This window comes from Mytilus galloprovincialis, chromosome 8 (genome assembly GCF_965363235.1).
Source record: "Mytilus galloprovincialis chromosome 8, xbMytGall1.hap1.1, whole genome shotgun sequence".
NCBI lineage: Eukaryota > Metazoa > Mollusca > Bivalvia > Mytilida > Mytilidae > Mytilus > Mytilus galloprovincialis.
This window is the reverse complement of record NC_134845.1, coordinates 76,189,843-76,208,933: the sequence shown is the minus strand read 5'-3', so window position 1 is coordinate 76,208,933 and position 19,091 is coordinate 76,189,843. Positions and strand designations below refer to the sequence as shown.

Sequence of the window (19,091 nt, the reverse complement as noted above, 5' to 3'; positions counted from 1 at the left end):
ACATCAAACACATCAAACAACTATCATATTCCTGACTTTGTACAGGAATTTCCTCATGCAGAAAGTGGTGGTAGACTTAACTTGATTGTGTATCAAGCTACATCTGAATGTCGCAAAGAACTCTGTTATGTTGACAAAATTATCTGGGCAAATCAAAGTGAACTAAAAGGTTAAATTTTCACGAAATGTTTTATCTTTCATTAAGTTGCATTTATCTAAATTGTACAAATCACTTCCTGTGAATTTCTTTTAAGTAGGAGTATTGTTTACTTACAATTATAATTAAAAGATTAAAGTGTGATACAATATTAAATTTAGATGGACAAATAGATTTAGAATCATCAAACAAAAATTTATGAACACCCTGACCTTAGATAGACAATTAAAAGTTTTAGTAAAACAGAGAATATTGATGGATGCATTTTTATTTATCATTAATCAATTTTGTTGATTTAAATGCTTTATTTTATTTTGATTCAGGTTTTTACTACATCGCCTGAAGAATTTTCAAGAAAAACGATAGGAAAAAGACCCTGGTACTGTCAGGTAAATGATTCGTTACTTATCTTGCAATATTCAATGTAAATAAATGAATAATTTGAAACTTTTGGTCACCTCAGAAAATGGTCTACATTTATGGTATCTATCAACGTCCAACCGTCAAGTTCGATTTGTTATCGCAATAGTATTCTTTAAATGTCAATCGTGTATTGGTCTGAGTGATTTAATCAAGAGAAAACTAAAGATTCACACAAACATATATTATAAAATACGGCGCATTTAATCTCAAGTTTTCTACATGGTTTACTTAAAGAACTCTATATTTTAACGGATGCAATACGTGACACTTATAGCTATAAAAAACAGAGTCTTAAGATACCAATTAGTCAATACAAACACATCAATCGATTAAAACAAACAATAATATGACCTGAAGAAAAACGACAAAAGACAAACAAGAGGTACTCAAATACACATTTTACATCAAGTTAAATTGTTGTTGAAAAAGGTCGTTCAATAACACTTTAATGTAGATCGTAATGTATGAATGAATATAAACACATCTTCGATTATCTATCAATTTGCTGCCATTGATTGTTCCAAAGCTTAAACTTTAAATTAATATATTCGACTATATATTCGACTTCACCTTTTTATCATGACCTGTAACCTCGTTGAGAACCTTTAAGAAGGGGACATTAACCGTAGCATGCATAGTTTTATATTTGATTCAACACTACACATATCTATGACATACTTATGTGAGAACAACATGTGAGTAAAATGAGATTGGAAGCAAAAACGGAGTATCTCCGAACTTAACGTAAAGATAAAAAAAGCAATTAGAGTAGATGTGGTATAAGTGCCAATGAAACAGCTCCCCATCAAAGTAAACCATTATAGGTCAAGGTATGACCTTCAACACGGAGCATTGCCTCACACCAAACAGCAATCTATAAAGGGTCCAACATTACTTATGTAAAACCATTCAAACGGGAAAACCAACGGTCTAATCTATATAAAAACGAGAAACACGTACGATCTACATAAACAGACGACAACTACTGTACATCAGATTCATGACTTATGACAGGTGCAAACATTTGCAGCGGGATTATATGTTTTAATGGTACAAAACCTTCTCCCTTTTCTGAAATAATAGTATAAAATCACAACATAGAAAGACACACTATAATATATCAATTGGAATAATTAACTCAATCAAACAACGCAAATAAACACAAATGAACGAATAAATTTGAGCGATGATACCTGAATACAAATACATAGTAAATATAAATTATAAGGGACAATTTATAACGACAAAAGGTAAATAAACAGGTTAGGTCTTAGATGCATGATTTTTTTATTAGTTGTTAGTGACTTTGAACTAGCGGTCAGATAACTGCGAGTACTCTCAGATCTGTTCATTGTTATACCACTGTTCCAGGTTAGGGGGAGGGTTGGGATCTCGCTAACATGTTTAACCCCGCCACATTATTTATGTATGTGCCTGTCCCAAGTCAGGAGCCTGTAATTCAGTGGTTATCGTTTGTTTATGTGTTACATATTTGTTTTTCGTTCATTTATTTTACATAAATAAGGCCGTTAGTTTTCTCGTTTGAATTGTTTTACATTGTTTTATCTGGGCCTTTTATAGCTGTCAATGCGGTATGGGCTTTGCTCATTGTTGAATGCCCTACGATGACCTATAGTTGTTAATGTCTGTGTCATTTTGGTTTTTGTGGATAGTTGTCTCATTGGCAATCATACCACATCTTCTTTTTTATATTAAACAAAGTTAAAGTATGATACCACTATGAAATGTTAAACAATTTTTAGAAAATATCACGTTTGAAAAAACCTGCGTGATGTTATACACATTATAATGAAAATAATTGTTTTGTAATAGTATACTTCTTCTTCTGTGTGTATAAAATCTTCCGTTTAGGAAAACCAAGAAATTTCTTTAATATCAATAAAACTAATCTAACACTTGGTGCATATGGGTTGAGTATAAACAATAAAACAATATAGGTTGCATTTCTGTAAATAATGACAATGCATTTTCCCATAGGAACTTCCTTTACAGCTAAAACTGTCTCACTTTAACTATAAAGTTTGAAAAAAATCATATCCTAGAATGGAAAGTTCATATACACTACTATTTTTTTCAAAGGTCAAAATATACAGCTAGGTCTGTGTGGCATATATTCAGCGTTTATATGCCCTGAACTTCTAAGAGATTAAACTAACACTAAATTTCTTAGTTACCCCTACCTAGAAAGATTTTAATATAAACAATATTCACATGTAAAATTACTGGTTACATTCCCAAGTTATGCCTCTATGGGATGCAACCTACAGATTAGAACTGGGAACCAGTATGTAAATATGATTAATTATCTATGAATATTCGGAATTCTATTTATCCCCAAAAGAGGCGTGGTTTGAGAAAAAGCTGTATTTACAAAGTGCAACTTATACACTTAGTGCTAGATAAAACTTCATGTATAGGTGCAAGAACAGTATTTAAGGAGAAATGAAAAACAAAAAAGTTGACGTTCATAGTACGAAGTATATTTTTCTGCGTTTCGTAGTATAGTAGAAAAAAAATGTATTGCACGGTTCATCAAGACTAAGTGTAGTCACGTGTTCAGAATGACCAATGGTAAAGGTTTTTAATGGTTTGGCGCCAAATGTATTGTCCGTGTTAAGGTCTTCATTCTAGCCGTGGACGTTCGATGGTAAACCACAAATTACATGTGTATATATTCATATATAAGTATTTATAAGCAGTGGCTGTTTATTTTTGTATTTGGTTTTTTAAGCGCTGGACTTGACACATTACCTCGAGTTACAGGTTGGCATGAATTAAGTTATTTTTTATGGTTTTTCTTGGGTGGCATTCCTCACTAATGACGGAGATGAAGATTCAGGAATAGAATCTTTTATATTGTTTATTAAATATTTAAATCTGTTAGTCTAATTTATCATTTTCGATTGATGTATTGTAATACATATATATCGTCACATAATGTCAGATTATATCATATTAAATGCCGGCTAGTTCGTCCGTACGGCAAATGCAATATATATTTGTTGAGTTATTATTTGGATTTATATACTAGTAGTTTGAAGTATAGTTCACTTTGTATTTGGTATACTGGTCAGTCAACATTGAGTATGTTTGGTATATCTAGTTTGGTATAGTAAAAACGTGAGAATTTGTAGTAATTCTAAATAACGTATACTTGTTATAAGTATATCGACGTTGTGCATTAGTGGAGGTCATACGGTGATTCATAGTTCCATTCACCTATGATATTTGGTTGAAGGTGGATGGTTGTCTCGTTGCAACCATACCACATCTTATTTTGTATACGAAAGAATAAAACACCTAACATACCATGTGATCTTTTCGTATAACTATTGTAGGTTACAGATGAATCTGAACAAAAAGAACTAAGAGATAAGTTACTTGAAAGATGTAAGGAACTAGTTGGTATAAGTGGCAAAGATAAAAATCCGTTAACAATTGCGGTAATTGGAACGCCTGGAGGAGGGAAGTCGGCATTCCTTAATACTATTTTTGCCGCTTTGAGCAATGAACGCTGGATAGAACATGCAAAATGCACAGACACTAGAAGAGGAGGCAGACAGATTACTCAACGACTAAAACGGTAAGAACAATATGAATCACAATAACAATATTTGAATACTAGTAATAAAACTGAATTCGTTGTTGCAATACTTCTCTCGGCAATACAAGTTGCAATCAAGTATTATAATTTTCTGTTTAATGCAATATCAAGGTCTTCAAATGTAATACATTTTAAAGGATTCAAACAGATGATAAACAAACCAAAAAAAAAATCGTACCATATTTTAGGCTATAAGAGTCCCAGATATGATGAAATGTCGATTAATTTACAAAAGAAACCGAACTCCTCATTTACACTAAATGTGTGAACAAAAATATTGTGAAAGTCAACGACAATCAATGTATAATAGGACCCAACTAGGAATCTGCACTCACACAGAAACAACAATAGTTGGATGCAGATGCACATGCTCACAAATTGTATTTGAAAACTCTAATGTGTGCGTTTACTAGTCAACACAGTTTAACTACATGTACATTGCAGCAGTCAAAATGAAAATTTGTAATGTCAACTGGTCTTTTTTAGTCTTGTTTTTTGTTTTTTAGTTCATTTATATGTTTATGAGTTTAGAATGACGTTCATTTTTACTGAACTAATAAACAATGTTGTAAAGAAAGTAGGCTGAAATCCGACTTCGGGTAGGTGATTTTCTCGCTAGGTTTTTGACTCTTTGGTAGGGTTGTTTTCGCTGTGAAATATTCCCCATTTTCATTCTATATTTTTAAACCCAATTTTATTCTGCGTCCGTTTAATCAGTAATTAACGGGCGTTAAAAAAAAAATTAATAGGTGAAAAAAGCTAGAATTTCAGTTCGAAATAAATTCAGATAGTCACCTTTAAATTTGCGTATTGAGGGGTAGTTTAGTTTAATTCACTTTCGGTCTACCACATATTTCAATTTGGCCGCTATTCATGTTTATCTTTACTGGTAACATTCCCAAGTTATGTCTATACGAAATGACAAATCAAGATCATATCTGGGAACCAGTAGATAAACGAAACAAATTAAAGTGTTAGTTACTATCATATATCTCCCCAAAAGAGGTGTGGATTGTGAAACAGCTGTATTTATAAAGTGCGACCTATACCAACATGTATTCAAATAGAAAGGTATCAAATATTTTTACGCACAACAGTTGTTATTTATCAGTCTCGTAGGATAACATAAATCACTGAATGTACCCAAACTTTTCTCTTACAGTACATTTTATACCCCACCCCTGTTTCAATTTTCAAAGAATTGGAAAGAAGACTTTAATTAATGTAGCCTGTTTTCTTACATGGAATATCTAGTATAAAACCATTAATGCATATGGCTACTTTTTTAAATTCAAATGAAGTGGCAGTTATTTCATGTCAAAACTGTACCTTATCATGACCTACTAAAATCAACATACCTTTAATTGCATTTAAGAGTGTATTGGTTCCCGGAAGTTTGATATTACAAAAACAGGAACTTCTGATCTGAACAGCAGGTCAAATGTGCCCTTCTATCACGCTTTCATTTAATACCAAAACTTCTGAAATATTCCCCCTTTTGAAAAAGATACAGCTATGTGTATGAACTATTTTGTGTAAAATATGTTCTTTTTTTCTTGTATGTTCTTTCCGATCAGGCCTGAATTAGTGGTTTTGTACCTAAAGCAGCATCAAACTTGTTATGTTGACTTCTGCTTGACTTAATTTGCTTCAATGATCTATTTCTTGCATAGAAAAGCAAATAAGCTTTTGTCAAAACAAATTTTCACTGAATTGAAGCTCAAACTGGACTGGTAGTAACATATGCGTCAAACAAAGAAAACTACAAATGGAAACTTATAGTGACAGATATGACACTTTTTCAATTTTTACCAGTTTTGATTTTTTAATATCTACTCAAATAACAGTGTTCTGACCTATATGTCTTATTTTTTTATCAGAGATTCTTCCTCAAATATTGATACAGTGGTCCAAACACAAAATATTATTGATAATTGTGTCCCCCCTTTTTTCTACATGTTGAAAAAGGAGAGTGATTTGGTAAAAACCATACTTTTATGTACAAACATGGACCAAGAAGAGTAATTTATATATTTCCAAGCTAGACAACTTGCTAAACATGCTAAAATGGTTATTATATGCATTTCCAGTGAGATTTTGGAATTCCTATAAAAGTATACACCAATTTGCCTTGAAATAAATACTTCACTAAGAAACCCAATAAAACATTAACACTCACAAGATAATTTGATCTAAACCAATATTTATACTTTAAACTAGTCATAATGAACAAGTTCCATTGGTTTGAGTGTTACACTGTAGATAATGCAAAAATAAAAATTTGAGGTAAAATCTTAATTGTGTGCATGCTAGATGTCCCAAAAAGGCCAAAATACCTTACTGTAGCAATTTGAAGGCTGGAATTTGACACTAAGGTATTTGTTACACAAAATAAATAATGTAATATGATTTCTGACAACTAATGTGTCCAATTTTCACTGTACAGGGTATGATTTCAAAAAAAAAAATCACATGCCTGTCATTTATAGGTATACAACCACTAATTCATAGCCCCATTACTTTCAATGTTTAGTTCAGCAATTTCAAGCATTAATGGCTACTTTGTCTTAAGTTCAAATAAAGTGGCAGTTATTTCATGTCATAACTGTACCTTATCCTGACTTGTGATGAAAAAATTCAACATACCTTTAATTGCACATTAGAGCGTACTGGTTCATGGAAGTTTGATATTACAAAAACAGGAACTTCTGATCTGAACAACAGGTCAAATGCGCCCTTCTGTCAAAATTTCATATACTTCTTTATTATTCAAATTAATCTTTCAACAAGGGTTCTACAGTGATCATGAGTCCCGAAGCTTTCATTTGATACCACAACTAACCAAATATACCTGCTATTGACAAAGAAACAGCTATGCGTATGAACTATTTTGTGTAAAATATGTCCTACCTTCTTGTATGTTCTTTCCAACCGGACCTGAATTAGTGGTTCTATACCTAGAACCTGAATAACAAATATATAATCATATCTACATTTAATACTATATAAAGTATCAAATCCTGTCTTTTTCTCCAGTCCACAACCTACTATATGTCTATTTTAACGTATTTATTCGTAAAAGTTCACAAATTTCTGCCTCAAATGATCAGTTTAGAAATTTTGTTACAAACATATCATCTCTTACTATATACCTAGCATTAGGTGGCGAATATATGAATAAAGTGTTTAAACAAAACCATATTTGCAAAAATTCTATGTATTTAACGATGTATAAATCAGCCTGATAAATGAATTCACTTGAATTTTTAAGAAGACTAAGGATTCTCTTATCCAAGGAATAGATAACTAAGCCGTATTTGGTACAACTTTTTGGAATTTGGGGTCCTTAATGCTCTTCAACTTTGTACTTGTGTTGCGTAATAACTATTTGGATCTGAGTGTCACTGATTAGTCTTATGAAGACGAAACGCATGTCTGGCGTATTTAATTATAATTCTGGTACCTTTGATAACTATTTACACCACTGGGTCGATGCCACTGTTGCTGGACGTTTCTTCACCAGCCCAGTAGTCAGAACTTCGGTGTTGACATGAATATTAATTATATGGTCATTTTTATAAAAATTGATGTTGAACCATACGACGGTATAACTGTATAGCAATAATTATTCAGTCATGTTTATTTAAAAAAAAAGTTTTAGTACCGACAAAGACAATTTTCAAATATCTAAATACTTAAACAAACAGAGGAGATGAAAATTATGAAAATTAGATAGCCGAACTGACCAGTGAGCATCAAAGTTATTAATAAGATTAAAATATTTTGTAATATTTTTTCCTCCTCGAGTTTTTGAATTTATCATCTACAGGAAATAAGGAAATCAGACAGTACAACTGCCTGTTTAAATTATAGGAGGGTCAAACCCTACCCTTCTTAAGAGGGAAACAAAGTAAAGAAGAATTACAATGTCACATCTAAAAGAGGGCCGAAAGATACCAGAGGGACAGTCAAACTCATAAATCGAAATTAAACTGACAACGCCATGGCTAAAAAGGAAAAAGACAAAGAGACAAACAATAATACACATGCCACAACATAGAAAACTAAAGAATAAGCAGCATTAACCCCATCTAAATCATCATTTGTCGTTGGGTACTGCTGAAAATCCAACCTTATTTTAAATAGGTTGAAGGAATTAAGTTTTTACACTTTTTAAAGTTGTTTTTACACTTTTTAATCTTACCTGAATGGAAAGGAGTTATTTTTTGTTCACACCGTATATTCATTTCTACATGTCTTTTAATGTGTTTGTATTGGCTTTCGTTTTTTGGTGGTTTGTTTTGTATATGCGACTTTTTGTATTTCTTTTCTTCTTATAAAGTGACTCTGTACTTTATAAGATCCCGTCAGTATGATATTGTTCTATTATATGTCATTATGATATATTTCTATTATGAATTACTATATACGTTGAACCACAAACGTCAAAATCATTCAATCGCGTAGTGGAATTAACTATTTGTGGATTCTTTTAAATTCTATATATAACTTTCGACTAGTTTAAATCTCGGTCTATTTCTGAAATTTTTTCTTACATACTTTTGATTTTTTAACCCTGTATGCCAACATTGACAATGTAAAATTTTGAAATCGTTTGTATGCACATTGAACGACAAATTTATGTGACGTATAAAATGTTCTGACGTCAGACACTCAAATCAATGAATGTGTTCGTAGATAGTAGATGTTTTTGTGTTCTGTTAAATTGTTTCTTTTAAAAATTGGTATACGATGATGACTGATGTACCCATATTTAGACTATTTTATTTATTGTGTCTGTTTATTTAACGCATCAATGTAAACATAACGGAATTTGATGAGACTGTCATTAAAGTGAGAGGGTTAGCGCTGTAGAACCAGGTTTAATCCACCATTTTCTACATTTGAAAATGCCTGTACCAAGTCAGGAATATGACAGTTCTTGTCCATTCGTTTTTGATACGTTTTGTTATTTGATTTTGCCATGTGATTATGGACTTTCCGAATTGATTTTCCTCTAAGTTCAGTATTTTTGTGATTTTACTTTTTATGACTTGTGTGCAGTATGGTTTGCAGATTGTCAACGTAAATCTCACTCACAAGTTTAAGTATCACGTCACGGTACCCAAATTGCGCTTTTTGTTTTTTAGCAAAAATAGCAGCGGGAATCTTACAAGATTTCCTAGAAACTAAACAATTTGTATTTTTATGATTTGATACCATTTACGTCTTTCAACATAGGTAAACATATTTAGATATACACAAAACGTTCACAGTATTTATCAACAGATGGAGTGTTTACTGAAAATGCAAAATGTACGGAAACGTCGCAATGCGACGTCATCAAAACGTCATCTTTATACAATTAGCAAATACAATATGTTACAAGTATCCATTTCTTACAAAATAAAGAGTTAGCATGGACTAATATCCAATTGTTCAAAATATTTGAAGAAATTAAACAAAAGCTCTGTTTTCCGACTTTTAACGATGCGAATTTAAGCATGGATGCAATATGGGTACTCATTACAGAATCATTGCCGGTTTAGAGGTCAGTTCGAACCAATTTTTCTATGATTCCATATGGATTCAAAATTAAATTGGTAAAACCACGTTACACACTAAACATTTGCTTTCAGTTTTTTGATGAATGACTACTACAGTACAGAAGATGATTGTCTAATGCCAACATTTCTGGACATGGCAGGTTTTGAAAATGATGACTCACTCTTAACAAAAGAAATGCTTAACATTGTTCTTAGTGGCAAATTTGAAGACGGGGAGAAACTTTCAAACATGGTTTTATTTGGTAAAGAAAAGGGCGTAAATGCTTTAAAAGAAAAGTATTCAAAAAAAAAGTCTGAGAATGTAAACAGACTTATAGTTGTTTGTTCGGCTGATCCTGATTTGACTTTACCAAATGCTTTGTTCAAAAGTATAATTGATGTCACGAGCAGAGATCGAGGTAAGTTTCAATATTTTTTGCTGCAACTTTTGGCAGACAAATAGATAATTAAACAAAAAGGGAGATTAAAGCAAAATACAATTAAATATATCAACCGCAATCAAACGTAGATAAATAAAACCAACAATGCCAATTGTAATATGGCATTAACGGTACCAATGTAAATTTTGCTCCTGATAAGCATCTGCAGTGATGACCCTCAGTGATTATCGAGGCCATATATTTGAAAATGCATTGCCTAATACAAACACCGACGAACTGATAAAACTAAAAAGTCACAAAATAAAGTGTAACTTGATATTAACGTTGATCAGGTGATAAAACAAAAATTGCACATAATCAAAAAGCAATCCGGACAAGCAACTAGACATTGGGCAAAATTCACTGATAAAAACGGTTTCTAAAATGCTGTAACTGAAAATTTCGATAAAACATTATTAAATAGATTCAACTATTTGTTCGGTTGGTATATTGTAACACTGATCGTCCATTCAGATTACGCGACTAACACAAGTTCAGGACAGGTTCCTCCTATTTTCGGATTATCATAATCATACTTGAAGTTATGATTATTTTTCCATTGTTTTCACTTATTAGTCATATTTATGTTTATGTATGCAAATACACAAATGTAGTTGATACACAATATTCTTATGAAATAACACCTCAGAATAGAAAGCAGGGTCCTCGAAGGTAAAGTAAATATGACACTTGGACTTTCCCAACCGACTATCAGACTACTACATTTGCCTTGAAGAGATGGACATGTGTAGTCGTAATAAGTTTGTTGTTATACTGTTTTTAACGGCGTCTTACCATATGAATCAGCTTCAGGAAGATTCCTTCTATAAATTTGTTATATTCAATGGAAATATTACAAAACTCACCATTAGAAACCGTTTGCTCTCAAGCTCATTACACGTGGTATCCTTCAATCATCTGAACATCTCAATTTTCACGAGGAATATTTTGATCAATGGTAAGGTCAATGATTAAATAATAAACAATATTGGACAAAAGATAGTACACCTTCCGTAATTACGATAATGATGACTTCTAAAAAAAATTGTCAAAATCAATGTATTGTATAACTAATCATATTTAATAGATATTAATGTTAAGGTATAATCTCCCCGGTTAAACAGTGACTAATTTACAGGAATACGGACTGAATGCTGTGAGTCGAGTTAGTTGTAAAACAGCAGAGAAATGTTCAATAAAAGATTCATTTTATAAAAAAAATACCAAAAAAACCTTCACGAATAGCATAGTATGAGCTTTAAAAATAAGAGATAAGGCATCGATGCACAAGGGATTCTCTAACTGAAACAAATTGATATGATTAAGACATGCACATGACCATTATCAAGTAGTAAATGTTTTTGTACTTAAAAACAGAATACAATTTTCTTTCATAAATTGTAGGTAGGATATTCTAATATGACGTGCTTCTTTTGCTTTGTGAATAAACCCATGTACTAAATCCAATAAAATTTGTTTGTTCATTGCGTAAATTGACTACTGCAGCAAAATGAATTTGAATACATTTGATATGATTCATTAACTCAAAACACTTCCAAACTCTTAAAAGATGTCCATGATGTTACTTATTTATTTATTATGGCTGTAATAAGAGAACCGTTCATGCTGGCGGTTAAAAATCTTCCCTCTGAAAAATCACATTGCCAGTCGTCAGCTTGTTTATAAAGGTTTCGTGGAAGAGCCTACACAAACGCTCTAAATTTGTACACATCGGACATAGAAATTACCTTAAGTGTCCTAATCAAAATCGAAATGATTGATACCAGCTATACTTTATTGTAGTTTACACATAAGTAAGCATTAAATTCGTGTTATTTTAGCCCTCACTATCGCTCGGGCAAAAACAATAACGAATTTAATGCCTACCCATTGTTAAAACTTGGTAAAGTATAGCATCCATCAATTATGTCTTAATCAAATTACATATTTGATAAAATCCTCCTTCAAAAATTTGCAAACAACAACAAACAAAACCTGGTTTAGATCGCTTCAAGGCGCAAAATGTTATGGATTGAAACAATCAATATTAACATAAGCCAATCTTGTTATTTTTAACCAAATGTCTAAAAAAATCTCGACAATCGTCTTCCTTGCAACTGGTATTATAAACATATTAAACGTAGCGTCACTGATGAGTTACAAGTAGACGAAACGCACTCGGGTCCTGTTTTATTTAGACTTCTTGCATAGTAGAATGAAATCGTCATTAATTTTGTTTAAAATTGTCAAGCAGGTGGACAAAAAAATAATTTGACTGAATTAGTAAATATAATCTCTATATGATTTTACAGTTGTAGTTATTATTGACAACACAATAGAATGAAAATACCATCGGATGTAGTCTTTTAACAAGAAAACAAAAATTAACAAATACGTACTGAAATGATAAAAAACAAATCCTGCGAAAAAAGACGTTCTCAGATTAGATTTTAGTCCTCAAATTTATATTTTGTATTTTAAAGCCTATCGACAGACACGAAACTACATACTTTCTAATTTCACAGATATTACCGTATATGGAGTGTTTACTCAGACGGATAAATATAGTTCCGATGATCCAAAAGTTGTCGAAAAAGAAAGACAATTTTTGACAGAGTTACACATTTCAGAAACACGATTTGCTAGGATAAAGAATTATTGTCCAGATGTTGACCCTTCTATGAACTACAGGTACACAACAATACCATCTTTGGATATTCCTGTTTTGCGATTTTTAGATATGGTAAGATTTTAATTTTGATTATTGTTAAACCTGGCATATTTAATTCATCTAATACAATTATAACAGGTATAATGGATATTTAGCACTAGATAAGTAGAGTATAGATCATTACTGATAAAAGATAAGTTACAATTCATTAAAAAATATTTTGATTTAATAATAACCTAAAACAAGTCAGTGGCAGATATACCTAATTTTATAGAAGAAAAAAAATGACAGGATTAAAAACAATATTCAAAATTAATGCATGTTTGTATTAATGTAATGGATTTTAATAATCGATCTTTTCTATGCTGACAATTTACCCGGGCTCTCATAGCGCTAACTTGAAGGAGAAGAAGAAAACAGGACAGAGATGGCGACAATACAAATAACCTCTGTCCTCTATGCCAAAAACAAAAATTTGAAGAAAAAAAAACGGGACCAGGATTGCGACACTGCAAATAAAACCTGTCCTATGTCAAAGACAAAAACACAGGTGTGTCAGTATTTCGTTATATACCTATATGGAGTTATTTTCTTTCAGAACGACAGGTCATTCTTTTTAGAATCAACCCGGACAATACCATGTTTCAATGATATATGCTCCAAGGCATAAAATGATGACCTGTGTGAGGTCATTATTTTCCTTGATAAACATGCAATCTATGATTTACTTCAAAACTTTATTCGTCTAATAGTTTTTTTGTTGCCGATTTGGAAATTTATTTTTTAAAGTTCAATCGATGATAGGTGTAAAAGAAACCGTCATTGTAGTCCCGCATTTTAATTTTAGAAACAAATAACGTGAAGTTTTGTTAATTTATCGCTACAATAAAGAAACATTTTCATATATGTCATCTGAATTTAAATGTAGACTTTCATAAAATAAATCCAGATTTGATTTCTGGTTGCTTGCTTAACGTCCAGTGGCAAATAGTTCATTCATTTTCAGAACGATACACACTGAATAGGAAATCATACTGTGACCTCCATGTATTAATATTCGTCTTCGTGTCAGTTCTTCACTTTTTAAAATTTATGTATACCTTTTACTCTATCAAATGATTAACTAATAAGATAATCTTATATTCTATTGAATAATACTAACGTAACTCACGAAAGGGTCGGGTGCGGAGGGTATATAATGATATCCTGATTATCTTTTAATAAAATGTATTGCTATTCAAAAGACAATCTTTCTGAATTTTTCATTCGATTCAAGTAAAATTGTTAAAAAGATAGAAATAACATAACAAATAGAAGAAAAAAAACATATCCTCCCCCTTTTCCATAAGCTATTAAAAGTGGTACAATAAATTACTTACAATGTGTTTTGTATTTGTCATACACCGTTATCGGATGGTAACAATACATTTGTTTTCTTACTTCATGCCGTTACAGTAATATTTTTATTGTGTATGGATAATAAATTTTAAAAGGTTTATATCCAAATCATTTAGTGAGTTTTATTTCACATTCTAAATGAGACGTAGGGCGTATTTTATTAAAACCTGAACGAGTTAGAAAGGAATATCCCACTTTAGTGTTGTCGGTAAAATAGGATACTAAATTGTACAAATCTTTATAAAATTATCTATAACATAAACTTATCATCAGTTTTTCGATTTCGAGTTCAACGAAAACTATGAAAACAGAATTAAACTTACATTTTATAAACTCAGCTACTATTTGTAAAAAACACTCAATCACACACTTTTACGTTAAGCTAGATCTTTTTTAGTTGTATCATTGTTTATTTATTTCAGGTGTTCGAACATGAGTCTACGGACTTTGTCGAAGACACTTCTCCAGAACTTCACCCTCTTTTGAAGCTAAATCCAGTTGAAATTGCTATGTTTGTTGGTTTTATCGTTGTTTTGATTGGAATGTTTATTTTTTGGCTTTAATAAAATTAGATAACGTAGCACAAAAAAATAAACATAGTAACCTAGGATCCATAGATATAATTATGAAAGAGATGCGAAAGATTCTAAAGGGAAATTCAAACTCATGAGTTGAAATCAAACTAACAATGCTATGGGACAAAACGAAAAAACGAAAAAAAAACACAAAAAAGTGTACACAACTCATATCAACGAAACGTTAAGTCCGAGCAACATGAAGATTACAAAAAAAATGAGGCTGATGTTATGTGCTTTCGGAGGGTACACATATGCTGATCCACATGTTTCACCCCTCTTGTTGCACATGTAAGTTCAAACCCGATGATGATGTAACGTGTTTGACTTATAAAGTATCCGTTTTCACATAATCTGAGATACTCCAATATCAATTTTTTAATTTATAAAAAATGTAACTCAAAACCTTACTAAAACTTGGAGGCTTTACTTAAAACTACGAGACCAAACATTAAACTTTGAAACTTAATACACAATTAACCTTGTATCAAAAAGTAGTCTACAAACTTAATTTATTGTTAATCCTTTTCTGACTCCGAGGTCCCAACTGATTTTCTAAACAATTATATCCTTTCAAAAACTATAACAGAAAACAGCCGTCAAAACCATAGGTTCCTGAGACACTTAGTTCTGAGACTTCTAGTTCCTGAGACAACCAGTTCTGAAACACCTTGTCCCCGATACATCTAGTTCCTGAGACAACTAGTTCTGGGAAACCTAGTCTCCGAGACACCTAGTTCCTGATGCGACAAGTTCCTGAGACAACTAGTTTCCGAAGCTCCGAAGAAACCAGACTATTGCAAACTACCTATTCGAAGGACTGCGACCATTCCCGTAGGGAATTATCGTTTTAAAAACAAACCCGGTAGCTTGCAACAATCGTAGAGACCTCTTAACTGCTTTGTTCAAACAAAAAGCTTTCAACTCAAACTTTTTGTGTTTACAAACTTCCAAATTCTAACTATTTTGTTTGCTGGTATTCACTTTCCGATGCTTTACCATCAACCGCTGAAATTACAAATGAATCATGTATTGTAATAAATGTTTATTTGAAACTTTACTATTGTTAAATTTATAATTAAATAGGTTTTATTGGCATGCTTCTGATTTTGTTCATGAACACATTAACAATAATTGCTATTATGATAGGTTATTTCATTTTTAGAAACGACGGTCCGTTCTTCCTTGTTCTATTGACACACTAAAAAAGGTCTAGCGATACACATACCAACGATAAAATTATACTTTGTAGTCATACAGTTTGAGTTCTGCAACGATGCGTATGTCTTTAGTTATTATGTAAAGCGATATTATCATATTATAAATAGGTTTATGAAAGGTAATAACCAATGTACCACATCCCAACAAAATCATTTTTTTTTCACTAGATATAAATAAAGGCAACAGTAGTATACCGCTGTTCAAAACTCATAAATCCATGGACAAAAAACTAAATCGGGATAACAGACTAAAACCGAGGGAAACGCATTAAATATAAGAGGAGAACAACGACATAACACTAAAATGTAACACATATAGACAAAATCCCACGAGAATGACAAATATAACATATATATATAACATCAAAACCAAATACATGAATTTGGGATAGACAAGTACCGTGACACGTCTTATCGCAATGTGATAAAAGATTTATCCGAGTACTCGAGTACTCACGAGTATCGTCACCTACTTGAGTATGAAATTTCAGATCTTTTGAATTCTCTATATATGATCGAACCCGTACAATGTATAAGTGTCTTTATATATTCCCACATGTATAGCGCAAACCTCAAAGAGAACACCCTGGCAACAACCTAGGATAAAAGGATGATTCTCTATGAAGTTTTCGTTAATGAATTCTTCAAACGGGTACAGTATATTCTAATGATTACAATTCAACATTGAACTACAAATACTATCTTATACTTTAACTGTATTTTTGTCACATTATCCACGCCTCCGATTTCATGCGTCCTAGTATGACTATCATGTCATTTTCCTATATATCAAAACAAAGCAACTGCTTAAGCAATTTTTTTTTATAAAGGATAAATCCTTAGCTTCTCCAAAATCAGTAGATTGCTGTAAACGAAAATAGGAAACATAGGTGTGACATTTCCCTGAACATGAGACCTCGGATTTAAAGTCCCCATCCGACGGACTTATACATATACATTTTTTTCTGTGCTGAGTTTACTACAACACAACTCAACAGGTACAATATTAACTGTTCCATTGGTAGAACGGGTTTTCTTATGATTTTAGACACCAGTACCACACCAGTAGAGGACAGTTTTACAATTGTCGCAACATATACCCTGTAGCAGCCTATCTGGCCTTTAAAATGGAAACGGTTCCGTTTACCCAAATAATACCTTTAGAAAGATTGATCTCATGATTGTAAGTAATTCTACAGTTTTGAAGCTAGTGTCAGTGATGTCCGCATCTCTATTTGTAGCTCTTAAATAACATTTGTCTTCCTGTAGCTTTATGTCAGTCTTATCAAGAGCTTCTAGTTCAACGGCGTGCCGAACGGTGTCGTTCAGGTCAGCAAGTCTAGCTGGTTCAATGCTAAGCCTCATGTCCACACTCATGAGTACGTCGATAAATTGCCAAGCGTGTTATGTCCTGCCCTTGTTTAGGTGATTAGGTACTGAAATTACATCATATATTTTGTAAGTACATGATCTCTCATTGTCTTTGTTGTTCTAACATAGCAGAAATATTTGAACTTTCGACATTAATTATACATTACTTACGTTGCTGATATATTAAACATACGTCCTAACTTCACATTTTGGCCAACTAAATTAGACTCGACTCAATATGCATTTTGCCGTGCAGACATACCAGAAAAACAAAAAACGGGCGTGACAAATGCCATATGAATACAATGCAAGATACTAATCAAATCATTATTCATAATAAAAAACAAAATTCAAATCCTAGGCATTCACAAGCCAAGTTCTTTCGTAACTTAAAGCCGATGATCAAGTGAATCAGCCACGTGTCTATCTTTAGCAGTGTCGCTTTTCCACCGACCGTGTCGTTTCCAACAACGTTCTTTTCCATCTGAATTGGCGGTTGCAGTAGCCCCACCTGCTCTCAAAGAATACAAACCAATGTTTAAATCTGGACAATTACTTTTTAACCTAGAAACTATACATTCTCTAGCTCTGGTATAGCTTAACATTTTATTTTTGTATATCAATGAAAAAACTTGTTTTGATCTGAAAATTGGTCTAAATAAAAAATTATCTGATTCAGAATTAATCATAGCTAATTGAAAATACTTTTTCAATAATAAATATGGACAGATAATTGACTCTCCTTTACAAATGACAATGTCATTACCTAATCTATATTTATCAGTTTTAGTCTTAAATATTTTGATTGAAAACTGATCATCTTTGAAAACTATATCCTTACAACGAATACAGCTTACTTCGTTATAACGAAGAAAACCAGCAAAACATAAAATTATCATAGTTAAATATCGTATAACAAGTAAATCATTACAATCTTTGTACATAGAACATAAATTTATCAAAACATCTACGGTAATGTGATTTTTTTTCACTTTCGGTCTGTGCGGTTGTCGTTTTGAAGCTATCATTAAGTTCACAACGAAATAATTTGTTGTCGGATCTTGAATTCCTTGAATATTATGCGCCCACTTGATCCCGTAAACGACAGACTACACTTTTAGACGAGCTTTTAGCTGTATCCAGTAAATGAGTTAAGTATAACGCAACGTGAATTGGAGAAGCGCGAATAGATGTCCCTCCTTTTTTATATATAAACTGTTCCCAAAATTTAAAAGAATGAATTAAATATTTACTGTTGGTGTTGCTGCTATGTGAATGTAACAAGTTGCGTGAAATTTTCTGAAATCGCTCCACAATGTGAAATTTCTTTCTGAATGGTATATTTTAACCCGATCCCTAAAAAAACAAATAAAAAAATAAATATCTAAAATCTAATTTTAAGTGCCAACATAGTGAAATTTGTATCTGTCTTTCCGAATAATCCGTTCCTCCCTCTTCCTCTCATAACTACACTTGACGACAACAATCTGCTGTCTCCTACACAACTCGCAAATTTTTCGATCCTTCAATACCAACGTTTAAAATTGGCCAAAAAGGAGCTGACCTCCAGTAAGGAACAATTAGTGTACCGATAGATATTTCTTGTTTCATTTTCTGAATACATTTGGAAACAAATGACGTTGGTGGTACAATCCAATTAAAAAG

General features: G+C 32.0%; 1 protein-coding gene across 2 annotated transcripts in view; it reads left to right on the top strand.

The window, feature by feature from the left end:
- The window catches only part of LOC143042595 (uncharacterized), a 78,055-nt gene that overhangs the window by 8,654 nt on the left and 50,310 nt on the right, over positions 1 to 19,091 (top strand). The window contains exons 5-9 of one of the 2 annotated variants that reach the window (XM_076214992.1): positions 481 to 546; positions 3,940 to 4,184; positions 9,845 to 10,170; positions 12,717 to 12,934; positions 14,683 to 15,933. In XM_076214992.1, coding sequence (XP_076071107.1) covers positions 481 to 546; positions 3,940 to 4,184; positions 9,845 to 10,170; positions 12,717 to 12,934; positions 14,683 to 14,823 — 996 coding nt within the window. In that variant the 3' untranslated portion in view covers positions 14,824 to 15,933. Of the gene's footprint in view, positions 1 to 480; positions 547 to 3,939; positions 4,185 to 9,844; positions 10,171 to 12,716; positions 12,935 to 14,682; positions 15,934 to 19,091 lie in introns of those variants that run through there. The other variant, XM_076214991.1, reaches the window with a different exon arrangement.